Consider the following 14,301-nt stretch of genomic DNA (forward strand, 5'->3'; position numbering starts at 1 on the left):
AGAAAGGAATACGTAGGTTTAGCTTATGTGGAAACGAGCAGCTGTTGATTTTGATGAACTGAAAGGAGTCAATACAACAGGAAGATACTGTGTATGAAGAGAAGAATGCATGTGTTGTGATAATATTAAAGGGGATGTTATCAAGACGTAAGGATCAACAGGGATTTCAGAAATTCCTGTTAGCTTTGCTCATGTAAAGAAGTGCTGCAGTTATAGCCCTTACACATAGCTCATAATTACAACTCAGTATCATCTCTCTGGCATGTGTGCAGGAAGTCTTCACACTTCCTTATTGAGCCACTTTATTGATATTTAAGCCAACTTGTCATGTGTTGCATATTTTGTATTAATGGCTTCTCAAATGATTTTTCACATGCAGGTACACCTCATTCAGAACTCTTGGAAGAGGTTGAGTGCATGCCTTCACCACGTTTAGCACTTACCTTGAAAGTTTCAGGTCTTGGAACAACTCGAGAAGTAGAACTGCCCCTAACAAACTTTCGATCTACCATCTTTTACTACGTACAGAAATTGTTACAGCTTTCCTGTAATGGCAATGTGAAATCTGACAAGCTTAGACGTATTTGGGAGCCAACATACACGTAAGTTCGCAAGTTTATTATTCTGTGTAGAGAACACTGTGACCAATTAGGAAATGGGTGTGAAACAATGTTAATTTTTTTCTCCTCTGTAGAAAGCAATGCTAGAATTAGTATTTCTTGCATTTATGTCAGGATGTTCTTTCTGGTTTTACAGATAGTGCTGTGACTACAAAACAAATCATAATCTCTAATGCTCAACTGTGACTTGTTAGTATTTCAGAAGTCAAGCAATTGACCAAGAGAGCAGAATTTGGTCTGCTTAGGGATCTGCTTGGAAGAATCCCATGGGGCTATAGTCCTAGAGAGAAGAGAGGTCCAGGAGACATGATTGATTTTTCAAGGGTAACTTCCTCCAGACTCAGGAATAATCCAACCCAATGTGTGGGAAGTCAGGCAGAGGCAGTAGAACACCGGCATGGATGAACAAGAAACTCCCAGCAGAACTCAAAATATAAAAAGGAACCATGCAAGAGGTAAAAGAAGGGTCAAGTGACCCAGGAGGAATATAGAGGCATTGTCCCAGCGTGAAGGTGTGAGGTTAGGAAAGCCAAAGCCCATCTGGAGTTGAACCTGGTGAGGGGTGTGAACGGCAAAAGGTTAGGGAGCACTTAAAGAAACAGGACATACAAGTCCGTGGGACCCAATGTGATGCACCCACAGGAGCTGGCCACTCTTGATTATCTTTGAAAGGTCACGGTGATTGGGATGCATTTCTGAGAACTGGAGGAAAGCAAGTGTCCCTCCTATCCCCAGAAGGGCAAGAAAGATCTAGGGAACTACAAACTGGTCACCCTCTCCTTCATCCCTGGAAAGATGATGGAAATAGTCCTGGAAACCATTTTCAAACAATGAAGGACAAGAAGGTGATTGGAAGTAGGTGGCATGGATTTATGAAGAGGAAATCATCCGTAACCAACCTGGTAGCCTTCTATGATAAGATGACTACCTCAGTGGATGAGGAAAGCAGCAGATGTTATTTTCCTCAACTTTAGCAAGGCTTTCAACACTTTCTCCCTCATTGACAAACTAATAAAGTATGGACTAGATAGTGTCTGAAAACTGCCTGAACTGCCAGGCTCAGATGATTGTGATCGTTGGTATGAAGTCCAGCTGGAGGCCAGCTGGTGTACCCCAAGGGTTGATACTGGGTCCAGTACTGTTTAACATCTATATTAATGAACTGTATGATGGGACAGAGCAGACCCTTAGCAAGCTTGCAGACAAAACAAAACTGGGAGCAGTCATTGTTGCACCAGACGGTTGTGCTGCCATTCTGAGAGACCTCATCAGGCTGGAGAAATGGAGAGACAGGAACTTCATGAAGTTCCACAAAGGGAAATGCAAAGTCTAGCAGCTGGGGAAAAATAACTGCATGTGCTGGTACAGGCTGGGGGCCAGCTGGCTAGAAAGCAGCTTGGTGGAAAAGGCCCTGAGGGTCCTGGTGGACATAAAGTTGAATGTGAGCCAGCTATGGACCCTGGCAGCAGAGAAGGTCAGCAGCATCCTGGGCTGCATTAGGAGGGTTGAGGAAGGTGATCTTCGCTCTCTGCTCAGTGCTGGTGAGACATGTCTGAAGCGCTACATCCAGTTCAGGGCACTTCAGTATAAGAGAGACATGGACACTGCAGTGAGTCTAGCAAAGGGCTGCTAGACTAAGCTCGCTTTAGCTGCTAACTAAAGGGCTTAGAGTCTGTCATACAAAGAGAGTCTGAGAGATCTGGGACTTGTCTAGCCTGGAGAAAAAAACGTTTGTGGGATCTTACCAATGTGTATGAATGCCTGATGGGAGGGAGTAGGGAAGACAGAGCGTAGACTCTTCGTTGTTGCGACAAGTGAAAGGACAAGAAGAAAATGGCTCAAATTGAAATACAGGAAATTCCATTTAAATGTGACATTTGAGTAGCGGTATAGGACTAGGTTCCTTCCAACCTCAACTATTCTCTGTACCCTAATTTGACCTTACTAGCTTTATAGTAATAGACAGAAATTGTAAGACTACATGATTGTCTGTATTTTCCATTTACTACACCAATGTAACTTCTGTCATACTAGAAGACTAACCTATATGAAACCAAGAACTGCAATAAGGTAGTTGCAGTTTATTTAACTTTGTATTTCAGATTTCAGCAGTGCTTGTGTGTTGCACCTGTTTTCTGAGTTGCCTTATGTCAAAAATTGTGTGCTGCAGCAAAACTATTTTCTAGTTAGAAAGCATGAGAAACAGTTGTAGATGTGCTTATCTCCTAAGTTAACACACAGCGAACTACCCCGGGACTTCAAAATTTCAAAGAGTTGGTGCATGTATAATGAAGAACCTAAAGTTGTTTTGGGAAGTTTGCACAATGAAGGTTGCTTGATTACTCAAACCTCACTTAAGGAAACATAAATTAAATACTTTGCAAGATAAATATCGACATAATGAAAATTAAATATGAGTTTAAGAACTTTGCTACATCAGGGTATCCCAGATGTTCTCTGTGGCAAAGAGCAGCTGCTGTTGCTGTTTTACATCATGTTATCTAAATGTCATTGATGTCTAACAAGTCAATGTATAACTTCAGAATTTAGAGGATGTGCTATGAGTATGAAATATTAACTCATTGTTTTAATATCTAGAATCATGTACAGAGAAATGAAGGATTCTGATAAAGAGAAAGAAAGTGGAAAAATGGTAAGGCTTACTTCTGTGCCTCTGTGTATGTTTTTAAGGCTGTTTAAACAAAAGCAAAACAAATCTTATTGCAGTTTTTGAAATGCTACATTAAAAAAACTAACAGTTTTCAATTACTTAAAGGATATGAGTGAGTATATTTGTAAATGCATGCTCCTTTAAAAAAGACAATATGTAATGCATGTGAAATATTAAGGACTTCACAATCAGGAAGAACCAACATTTGGTGGTTCCTGTTGTAGGGTTGCTGGTCAGTAGAGCATGTGGAGCAGTACCTTGGCACTGACGAATTACCAAAGAATGACTTGATAACCTACCTGCAGAAGAATGCAGACTCAGCTTTCCTGCGCCACTGGAAATTAACCGGCACTAATAAAAGTATTAGGAAAAACAGAAATTGTTCCCAGCTCATAGCTGCATACAAGGTATATGTCTGCATCTAAACTTTTTCTGTTACGAATGGCTGTGTGCTTTGTTTTGCAGCTTTAAAGATTCTTGTGGAGGAGGGATATGACATGGATAGGAAAGTTGAATGTTCATATGCCAATATCAAGTTTAGTTTTTGCTGCTTTCTGTTTTTTTCCTTTAATGTCTTCTGTTAAATATGCATTTGTGTTAAAACGCATTTGAACCATGATTTGAACCATCCACAATTTAACTAAGTGTTGAGTAACCATTCTGATTTTTCAAATCATTAACTTGGGGTGTGCAGTCCCACACACAGTTTTCATTCTTAACAGTTCTTTTTTTTTTTTACAGGATTTTTGTGAACATGGATCAAAATCAGGATTAAGTCAAGGGGCCATTTCTACTCTTCAAAATTCTGATATCCTTAGTTTGGCAAAGGAACAACCTCAGGCCAAAGCTGGCAGTGGACAGAACTCCTGTGGAGTAGAAGATGTTCTGCAGTTACTTCGCATTTTGTATATAGTTGCCAGTGACCCTTACACAGCACGAACTTCTCAAGAAGGTAAGTTAGTTATCTAGCAGAGCTTCTTAAAAGTTTTATTGAAAACAAAATAAAGGAAAAATTTTCTCTTGATTATTTTCAGAAGGAGATGAGCATCCTCAGTTTAACTTTCCACCAGATGAATTCACAAGCAAAAAAATTACTACAAAGATTCTGCAACAGATTGAGGTATTACATTAATGTGTTATGCACGCTGTGTATACGTAATGTTGTTTTTAAGACTCTATTCTACTCTTCCTTACTTTGACTGTTTGAAATTATTAGCTTTTTTTGCCATTTTGACTTATGAATTGTTTCATATGGTAATTTACTTCCTTATATTTTGGATGAGGAAATTCTGTAAGAACAGACTAGTCTGAATAAAACATACCAAGAAAAAAGTTGTAATAGAATTGTATCTTTTTGTTATGAAGAATAATTTTTTTCTGCACCAAACATCGATGTTACAACGTATTGTTTGCTGCCTGATGATATTGTAACAAAGGGCAATTAATTGTGTTAGGGTTCACAAACATTTTATTGTTTATACATTCCAGATAAAGCTTTTAAAAATAGTATTTAGAAAACATATTATTGGTACCAGGTCAGTTAGATGCGTTAAAAGGAAAACTTTAAGATGTAGCTCTTCAGCAGAACTACGTTGTCTATAACAGAGATTTAAATATGAAGATTCTTGACTTGTTTGGCCCTTGTGTGCTTTTTGAGTTTGGTTTTGTTTGGTTTTTTTTAATTAGAGTTAAGTTGCCCTAATTATTCATTAGGCTGTTCAGGCACTCTGAATATTTTTGTAGTAATAATTTCTGCAGTCTTTTTTATCATACTTGTATCTTAGAAGGGACTATAGTAATATTTCAGTGGGGATCATCTTTACTACCACCAAGTTTCTTTCATGCCTTCTGGTATTGAGGAGGTAGTATCTAATCACTTTTGGGCAAAGCTCAGAAGAATTCTCTCCAGGTAATTGTATACTCAGATCTCCCCACAGTGCTTTGAGTAGTACATATCGCAGAGATTTACTACAGTTTTTAGTGCCTTTGTGCCAAAGCACCCTGTGTCCACTCTTGAGTCCTAGAAACTCTGTGAACTTCTCATTCATAGCATTTAAAGGAGGGGGGGAAGCAGTTGCTGAGTAGGAAGAAACGTGCTCACACACAAGTGAAAACTCCGTACTTCGGTGTATTGGGTGTCTGTGTACTTAGTTACAAACTTCTTGGGACTACCTGAGTCTAATATTAGAAACACTTTTTTTTTTTTTTTTCCTTGCATTAAACTACAGGAACCCTTGGCACTAGCAAGCGGAGCTTTGCCAGACTGGTGTGAGCAGCTAACAAGCAAGTGTCCCTTCTTAATTCCATTTGAAACAAGACAGTTGTACTTCACATGCACAGCATTTGGAGCATCAAGGTAAAAAAACCAAAACAATTTAAAAAAAACCCACAAAAATACTGCTGCCTTTTTTTTTTTTTTTTTTAACATAGTAGGTTTTTTAATCGCTAATTCACAGAAGGACTTTATCCTAATGAGAGAGATTTTGCTTGCCTAATGTAAATCATTTTGGATAGTAGAAAAAAAGGGAAGAAGATGGAAAACTTCAGAAAGACTTTTGGACACTTGAAACATTCTTGTTCATTGTATTAGAGGTTTGTGATGAGTAGCCTACCTCCTGTTTGATATTCTTCAGGAAATTCCTTTGAAGAAATTTCATTTTTCAACTTTAGCTGAAGACTTGCATGTGTACCTCTAGCTAGGTCATCCTATTGGGCAGTAATCAGACTGGGTTGCAGTTCATTGCATTAAAGGAGTAAGAAACAAAATAGAAAACATTCTGAAAATAAATGTGAATTAAATGTTTTTTGAAAACATACACCAAAGCACATATCTTTTACACTTCCTACAGTGGTTTGGTGATTGTTTGTTTTGGTTCATTTATTTTAATTCACTGAAGTCTTAACAAAAAAGTCTTAACAAAATAGACAAAATCTAAAGAAGAGATGCTATTTTGAAAGTTAGTATTAGCTGCATAATGAAACTGTAACAAAACCAGACGTTAAAACACTTAAGGGTACCCTCTAATGTGGTTCCTTACCTAGGAATCCTTAATACATTGCTGCTAGTCAGTTACCTTGAGAGTATGTAGACAGTTTAAACCTTTTTGCCAGTTTACTTTTATGTAATGAGATGGAAGAATTAGTTTTTGCGGGTTTTCTTGGCTGTTTTTTTGTTTGTTTTTCAAAGAGGAAGAAAAGTGTAGACAGTTGCAAAAATTAACTGTTGTTTAATACGCAGTAGAAATGCCTCATGAAGAGTGTAAAATGAGGCATTTAGAAAGAAAGAAAAAGGAAGAGAAGAAAAGGTGTTGTCTTGCAAGACATAAGTTTAAATCTTATTAATATGGAAAAACTGAACTTCTATGGAAAAATGGTCCAGAAAGATGGACCATGTGTGTTGGTTTTTTGTTTTGTTTTTGTCTTGAAAAAAGGTAGTATTTTAGAAAAACTGTATTTTAAAGAGATCCCTCAGGAAACATGGTATTTGCATGGTATTTACTTGGTAAGTAAAGAGCTTTCTTAAGAACTATTTCCAGTATTTTAAGAGCTTAAAACTCATATACTCTATATAAGCTCTGTGTGTATATGGATGTGGGTGTGTACACTCTCTGTCTGTGTCTGTCATGACACTTGACCATACTTGCAAAACAACCAACAGATGGTAGCTTTGTAGATAGTTTATTGCTGCATAGATGACAATACAGAAAAGAATTTCAAGCTTTGACTTCATGTGAGTACTGCTATTAGAGTTGGGTGTTCTTCCTTCACTGATATGGGTCTGTATGTGTATGATTGCACTTCCACTTTGGTTCTGTGTTTCTCTAATAAGTGCATAATCTTGCCCTAAAACTTGTACATCATCCCATTGGTACTGACAACTGCCTTGCAGTATATAATGGAAATGGTAGTAAGTGTCTATAAACAATTTTGAGCATCTGTGATTAAAAAATACTGCAGTAAATGCTGCCTTCTGTTCATTCCACTGTAATTTGAAAACTATAATAATTCAGATCAAGAATTGTATGTTTTCATTGGTGCTATCTATTACATCAGAAGTTATGGTTGGCCCTTCATAGTAATTAAAAATTATTTAGTTTTCTAAACTCATAAAATATGAAGCAGCCCATATGTGGGCATTTCAGATACTTCTGAGAAATACTTTGGTATATAATTTTAATTACCTCCTAATAATATATTTTTTTTAGTACTTAACAAGGTAACTTTTCGTAGTGGCTACTTTCAAGTTTTTATGCTGGTAGACATCGAAGTTTCAAACAACTGGTTTTTGGTTTTCTCCAGAGCAATTGTATGGCTGCAGAACAGACGAGAAGCCACTGTTGAACGGACAAGGACCACAAGCACAGTGCGACGTGATGATCCAGGAGAATTCAGAGTTGGACGCCTCAAACATGAAAGAGTGAAAGTTCCGCGAGGTGAATCCTTGATGGAATGGGCAGAAAATGTCATGCAGATTCATGCAGACAGAAAATCTGTTCTAGAGGTAAAGCACATCTGCCTAGCAGAGCGAGGTTAGATAGCTATTTCTAATGTACTAGCTGGGATACTGAAAATCCTGTTCCATAACCAACACCGAACCTTTCACTAGCATTTTCTTTTATTATTAACATACCTTATGTTTTTCTAGGTTGAGTTTTTAGGGGAGGAAGGAACAGGCCTCGGTCCTACCTTGGAATTTTATGCATTGGTGGCAGCAGAATTTCAGAGAACAGATTTGGGAGCTTGGCTTTGCGATGACGATTTTCCAGATGATGAGTCTCGGCAGGTATATTTCAATTTGCATTTTAAACTGATTACTTGTGTAAAAGAAAAATGAGCTAGATACCCGGGATGGGAAGAACACGTGATTGGTGAGCAGCCACTCATCATGGTCAAGAATGACCAGTCTGTTCTCCAACTTGCTTTCTTACCTGTTCTCTTTTTAACAGAGAAGTAGAGTACAAGAAGTTAAACAGCACAGATATATAATTAAATTCACCTTTAACAATGTCAACTACTTCTTGTGCGTCTCTTAAATCAGGTTGATATTGGTGGTGGATTGAAACCCCCTGGCTACTATGTACAGAGATCATGTGGACTCTTCACAGCACCATTCCCACAAGATAGTGATGAACTTGAAAGAATAACCAAACTCTTTCATTTCCTTGGAATTTTCTTGGCTAAATGCATTCAGGACAATAGACTTGTGGATTTACCCATTTCTAAGCCTTTTTTTAAACTCATGTGTATGGGGGACATTAAAAGTAACATGAGTAAGTTGATATATGAATCACGGGGTGACAGAGACTTGCACTGTACTGAAAGTCAGTCAGAGGCTTCTACAGAAGAAGGGCATGATTCCTTGTCAGTAGGAAGTCTGGAAGAAGACTCCAAATCAGAATTTATTCTTGATCCACCAAAACCAAAACCTCCTGCCTGGTTTAATGGAATTTTAACGTGGGAAGACTTTGAATTAGTAAATCCACATAGAGCTAGGTTTCTAAAAGAAATTAAGGACCTTGCAATTAAAAGGCGTCAAATTTTAAGCAACAAAAGTCTGTCAGAAGATGAAAAGAACACAAAACTACAGGAATTAATGCTGAAGAATCCATCGGGTTCGGGACCTCCGCTTAGCATAGAGGATTTGGGGTAAGAGTTTTCATAGTTATTTATAAATATGCAAACAGTGTTGTGTTAGAGACAAATGTCAACATGTGTAATTAAAAATGAAGATTTCTTCTTTTTAAATAATATCATTGCAAGGGGGAATCATTAGAGATGCAGCAAGATCCAGTTTGCCATCTGTAGCTATATTCTTGTTCCTTAGTTTGAGGATTTTCTCTTCTCATTTGCTCTGTTTCCTGATGTTTAAACTTAAATGTGGCTGCACTGCAATGCCGTATAACTCTCTAGAAACACACAAATACTTGTAAAGACCTTTAGACAACTGTGAATCAGTAATTTTTTTGCTATGATAACTATTGAAATTTATCAAGTTTTTTTGACAGCTTTTAAAGAGGACAGATTGAAATTTCAGATTATGTTAATAGACATGCAGTGCAGTGTTTGAATCCATGTTGAACAGAACGTGCTAACTTTTAGCAAATGTTAAGGACATAAAAGTGCTCATACCTGTGTAAACTGGTGTTGTCATCTTTTGTAGTTTTAAATTATTTCTTTTGAAACAGCAGTTTTTCTACCATTAATATTATGGGTTATTTGTTAAAATCGTGTTGTGCCACAAGGATTGCATAGACAGAGTTCAGTAGTTGCTTATGGCCTTGCAGACTTTTAGCATGGCTTGTTATAGAGAGAAAGCAAGTAGCACTGTTGAAGGGCCTAAACACCTAATATGTTGAGTGGCTCTGTAACTGTTAGTGCTGGAAATTAATGTAAAAGATTTCTTGAGTTTGTGAGCTGAATTAAACTGCTTGAGTACTTTTGAAGCTGATAACTTAGAGATACCAAACTCTTATGAAATTTTCAATGGTTATCAAAGCCAAATAAATAGTGGGTGAGTACTCGTATGTGCATACCATAGATTTGAAACATGTATTATCTGTGTAGTCCATTACTGATTGTAGTTGTGTACTGCGGTGCCACTGTTCATGTATATACAAAATGATCTACAAACAATGGCTTGAAATGTAGTGAGATGCTTTTGGGTGTGTGGGGTGCAGTTTATAAATCTGGTGTATTTGCAAAAACAGTCGCGGACTTGTTTGCAGTTAGTAACTATCTTTTGTGTTTTGAAGTCTAAATTTTCAGTTTTGCCCTTCGTCCAAAGTATATGGGTTTACAGCTGTGGATCTCAAGCCAGGTGGTGATGATGAGGTAAGGAAACAACCTACCTTTACAATTTAAGCAGCAGTTAAATTTTTACTGTCTCAGCAGTAACTCTAATGCAAAGTGAATTCTTAAGTATTTATCTATTGTCTTTGCAGACTGTAACAATGGATAATGCAGAGGAATATGTAGATCTCATGTTTGACTTCTGCATGCATACTGGTATACAGAAACAGATGGAGGCATTCAGAGGTAATTTTAAATATGGCAGAACATATATGCAGTTAGGTGGACTAACTGGTGTTCAGGGTGTGCTGGTTTAAAGTGGTGGCATAGAATGGCTTTCAAAAAAAATTAAGAATGCAATAGATATTAATTTCATAACACATTTGCATTAGTTACGCCACTTTTAATCTTGAAGAGGTTCCGTTTATCTTAATTAAGAAACTGTTGATTGATTCTGGTTTGATTAAAATATAATTGAAATGCTGACATTATTTTATAAAGTCTTTTGATTTTATTTATAACTGTATCTTGTGTAAATTAAAGATGGCTTCAATAGAGTCTTTCCAATGGAGAAGCTGAGTTCCTTCAGCCATGAAGAAGTTCAGATGATTCTTTGTGGAAATCAGTCGCCTTCTTGGGCAGCTGAAGATATCATCAATTATACTGAACCTAAACTGGGATATACACGAGATAGGTAGGTACTTATATTCTGAGTGATTTTAAAATAGTAGCTAAAAGATACATTAAGTGACAAAATGTCCAGAATGTTCATTAGATGACGATGCCAAATTGGATGGGATTGGTGGTCACTGAAGAGCAAGTGATTGTCTAAAACTATGTGAAATAACCATGTATGTTACAATGGATAGGTTGGAAGGTGCTTGGTGCTTCTGTGATGAGAGAGGATAAAAACATTTAAAATATTCAAATGTGAACAAGTAGTGGAAACGTAATGGCAGCTAACTAATGCAGGCTATTAAAAATAGCATTTTAGAGTTTTTAATTTTATCTTTGGTGGTGGTTATAATTTCTGTTTGGTTGGGTATAGTTGTTACTTGTCCCTTTTTTCTTATTTCTTTCTCTTCAAGTGTAGTTAAAAAAGAAAATGTACTATGCAGGGAACACATATACACTGGTGACTGGCTATCAGGAGGTGGTCTCGATGTTTTGGGGTTTGTTGGGTTTGGGTTTTTTTTGCTGCTTGTCATGTTTGGTAGCAATAACATACAAACTACTTCTGGAACTGTGTTAATATAAGCATGCTGAAGGATCCTAATCAGTCTAAGAGGCCGTGTGGAGTGATTCTTCTGTTGGCCCTGCCCTGCATCCAAAGATGCAGCTGAGATTACATTGCCTGATACCAAGGGAGTGTTTCAGCAGGCTGTGCTTTCTTCATGCCCTCTCCTTCCCCTCATTCCCTGGGCTGGTACAGAAGAAAGCAGTGGTAACTGGAGGATTCCTTGAAGATCTATTGTAGTCCGTTACATTTTTCCAATTTTTTTTGCATGAGGGTCTTGAAGAGGATAGAAATTAAATCATATATAAATTGAAGTGGCTTTATACCGCAGAACTGGTACAGGAAAAGTCTTAAGATTATAGTCAGTTGGAATGTTCTCATAGAATAGGTTTGAGCTCTGTCTAATTCTCTACCCATTCATATGCAAGACACCTGAATAATGCTCCAAGTATGGAGAAAAGTTCTCATTTACCTACATTTTTCTGTGTAATACTCAGCAAGGAGATCAAAGAAGTATTTTTATGGGTTTTATGTTTTATTCTTAACTCAATACTGAACAGGCACTAGAATCTTCTGATTGCTTAGATGTGACTGAAGATCATAATTGTACTGTCTCAAGTGAAGGAAAATTAAAAAAAACACTCTCTTGTTATGTTATCATAACGAATTATTTTAATTTATTTTAAGCCCTGGATTCCTTCGATTTGTGAGAGTCTTGTGTGGTATGTCTTCGGATGAAAGGAAGGCTTTTCTCCAGTTCACCACTGGTTGTTCAACACTCCCACCAGGAGGACTGGCAAACCTACATCCCCGGCTCACTGTTGTACGCAAGGTATGGTTCCTTCAGGTTGCCCTTCAAACCAACTATTTTGGCTTTTCAATGTGATTGTTGCTACATTAAGAAATAACACTGACTTTTTTTTTTTTTCTCCCGGTTTTTAATTTATGACACCATGGTAACCTTTCAGTACTAACCCCTGTTTCAGGTCTGTTCGCTGACTTCATATTCGAGTATAAAAGAATTAACGTACATACAGATTTCTAAGTTGGTCTGTAGCTTTCCTGATGCTACTGTTTCTTGACAACTGGTGTTATGTATGCAGTAAATGCCATGAATTAGAGGACCTTACAACTTTCAACTTCAATATTGAGTGCTGTGCACAACTGCAGTAAAAAATGTTCTTTCTTTTCCTCAGGTTGATGCTACAGATGCAAGTTATCCATCTGTGAATACATGTGTGCATTACCTAAAGTTGCCTGAGTATTCTTCTGAGGAGATTATGAGAGAGCGTCTGCTAGCTGCTACAATGGAGAAAGGCTTCCATCTCAACTGAGCTGCTGACTGCAATATGGGACATGAGAAAGTGTTTTTTGATACTAGTGAAGCCTCTTGTGTTTGTGTGCAAAAAATATGATCTCCACGCTGTGCTCTGATGAGACTTGCCTTTTTTTTCACCTGTGAGGCTTTAGGAACATGTGGAATAAGTTTGTTAGCTGCTAATGACAAAATAAATCCTTGTAACTACACAGCCAGCAAGAAATTGGCACAGAACACTGTGTGATGCTTCAAGGGCTTGCACAACTGGAAATTAAGGTGGTTCTGTTTGACTGTTCCAAAGAACAGATCATCAGATTTTCAGTGTTCACTGATACAAATTTCTAACAGTGTATTTGTGTAAAGTTTGTCATTTAATACCTTGTACACTACAGTTGCCATCACTGATCCCTGTTTTGCTGGCTTTAAGCTAAATGGTCAGAAACTTGCTTCCTTAAAAGTTAGAGTTAATGGGCATCTCCAGCTTTTTCTTTTTTAATGGTGCCTGCACTATTGGAGTATTTTAGTGGGTTTTTGCATATAATCATGCACAACCTTTTTCTTTTTTTTTTTTTTTTTTCCTTTCAAGTGGGAATATATTTTGATTTCTCAAATGCCCTGCTATAAAGATCAAATCCTTAAGTGTGTTTGTGCAGCTCAACGATAAAGCTATTAAAAAACACTGGTTCCTAGTGCAAGGCACACTTAAAGCAAGTTCTACTTTTGGTTGTATTTTCTTTGTATATTATAAACATTTATTTAACTTGTTGCAGTTTGAAGTTTAAAAAAACCACCCAATGTGTAAGCTCAAAAGTAATCATTAAAATGTTTGCAACATATAAAACTGTTTCCTTTGATTACTTCATTAATATTTCTTATGTTATTAAATCTCTGTACGTGTTCTGAACAATGTGCTGTACTTTTTTCAAGGTTTAAGAGAGCTACGTGGCAATAATTGGTCTCATGAATTCATCTCTGTGCTCAGATCTTTTCAAAATTACACAGTGCAACTTTTTAAGAACTAGTCTGGCAGTGGCAACACTGCATGTGGCAGGTTTTGGTGCTCCTCAGTGGGCCCATGTGACCTGAAGTTATAGTTCTTCATTAAATTGGAATAAAAACTGGGTCAGATGATGTAGCTGATTCAGCTTTACTTGAGATGGAGTGCCTGTCTTGGTTTCAGCATGTGGTGAGGTATTTATTGGTAAAAAGTGGCTTACAGTAAGATAAAGCAAGATGCTAGTATGTCTTTGAAGATATTTAAGTACTTGATACCAGAGAAGAAAAATTAGTATTTTTAGTTGCATCTGTGTGGCAAGTTTTGTTCTGTGCCAGTTCTCTTTGGTAACAATCTTTTCTAGGCCACTGCTGGGGGGGGGCGGGGGGCTTGCCAAAAGATTCTGCCTCACGCATATAAATCAGACTGATGCTGGATTTCTTTTCATAGCATTATTCATAGGACATTACAGGCATAGTCTTTGAAATTTTCCCCAATGCAAAGTTGAAGGGAAATCTCCACCCCACTCCTGTGACTATTGTGCTTCAACAAAGCAGTTGCATAAACCTTGTGTACGAGTATCTGCTCCAGATCCAATGTCAACTTGTTTTGCTGAATGTGTTACTATATTAAAGCCAGACACCTTAATTCTAGGAAGGTAAGTGAAAGTAA

At 37.3% G+C, this 14,301-nt stretch overlaps 1 protein-coding gene across 10 annotated transcripts in view; it reads left to right on the plus strand.

Moving 5' to 3' along the window:
- HECTD1 (HECT domain E3 ubiquitin protein ligase 1) overlaps nt 1–13,476 on the plus strand; it is a 65,610-nt gene extending 52,134 nt beyond the window's left edge. For 9 of the 10 annotated variants that reach the window (XM_041118756.1, XM_041118773.1, XM_041118764.1 and 6 more), the window contains 14 exons: nt 380–602; nt 3,219–3,273; nt 3,516–3,698; nt 4,033–4,243; nt 4,326–4,411; nt 5,520–5,647; nt 7,591–7,792; nt 7,937–8,074; nt 8,330–8,937; nt 10,044–10,122; nt 10,233–10,326; nt 10,624–10,774; nt 12,005–12,149; nt 12,514–13,476. In XM_041118756.1, coding sequence (XP_040974690.1) covers nt 380–602; nt 3,219–3,273; nt 3,516–3,698; nt 4,033–4,243; nt 4,326–4,411; nt 5,520–5,647; nt 7,591–7,792; nt 7,937–8,074; nt 8,330–8,937; nt 10,044–10,122; nt 10,233–10,326; nt 10,624–10,774; nt 12,005–12,149; nt 12,514–12,651 — 2,441 coding nt within the window. In that variant the 3' untranslated portion in view covers nt 12,652–13,476. The remainder of the gene's footprint in view (nt 1–379; nt 603–3,218; nt 3,274–3,515; nt 3,699–4,032; nt 4,244–4,325; nt 4,412–5,519; nt 5,648–7,590; nt 7,793–7,936; nt 8,075–8,329; nt 8,938–10,043; nt 10,123–10,232; nt 10,327–10,623; nt 10,775–12,004; nt 12,150–12,513) is intronic. The other variant, XM_041118770.1, reaches the window with a different exon arrangement.
- The last annotated feature ends 825 nt before the right edge of the window (nt 13,477–14,301 follow it).

This window comes from Aquila chrysaetos, chromosome 2, assembly GCF_900496995.4.
Source record: "Aquila chrysaetos chrysaetos chromosome 2, bAquChr1.4, whole genome shotgun sequence".
NCBI lineage: Eukaryota > Metazoa > Chordata > Aves > Accipitriformes > Accipitridae > Aquila > Aquila chrysaetos.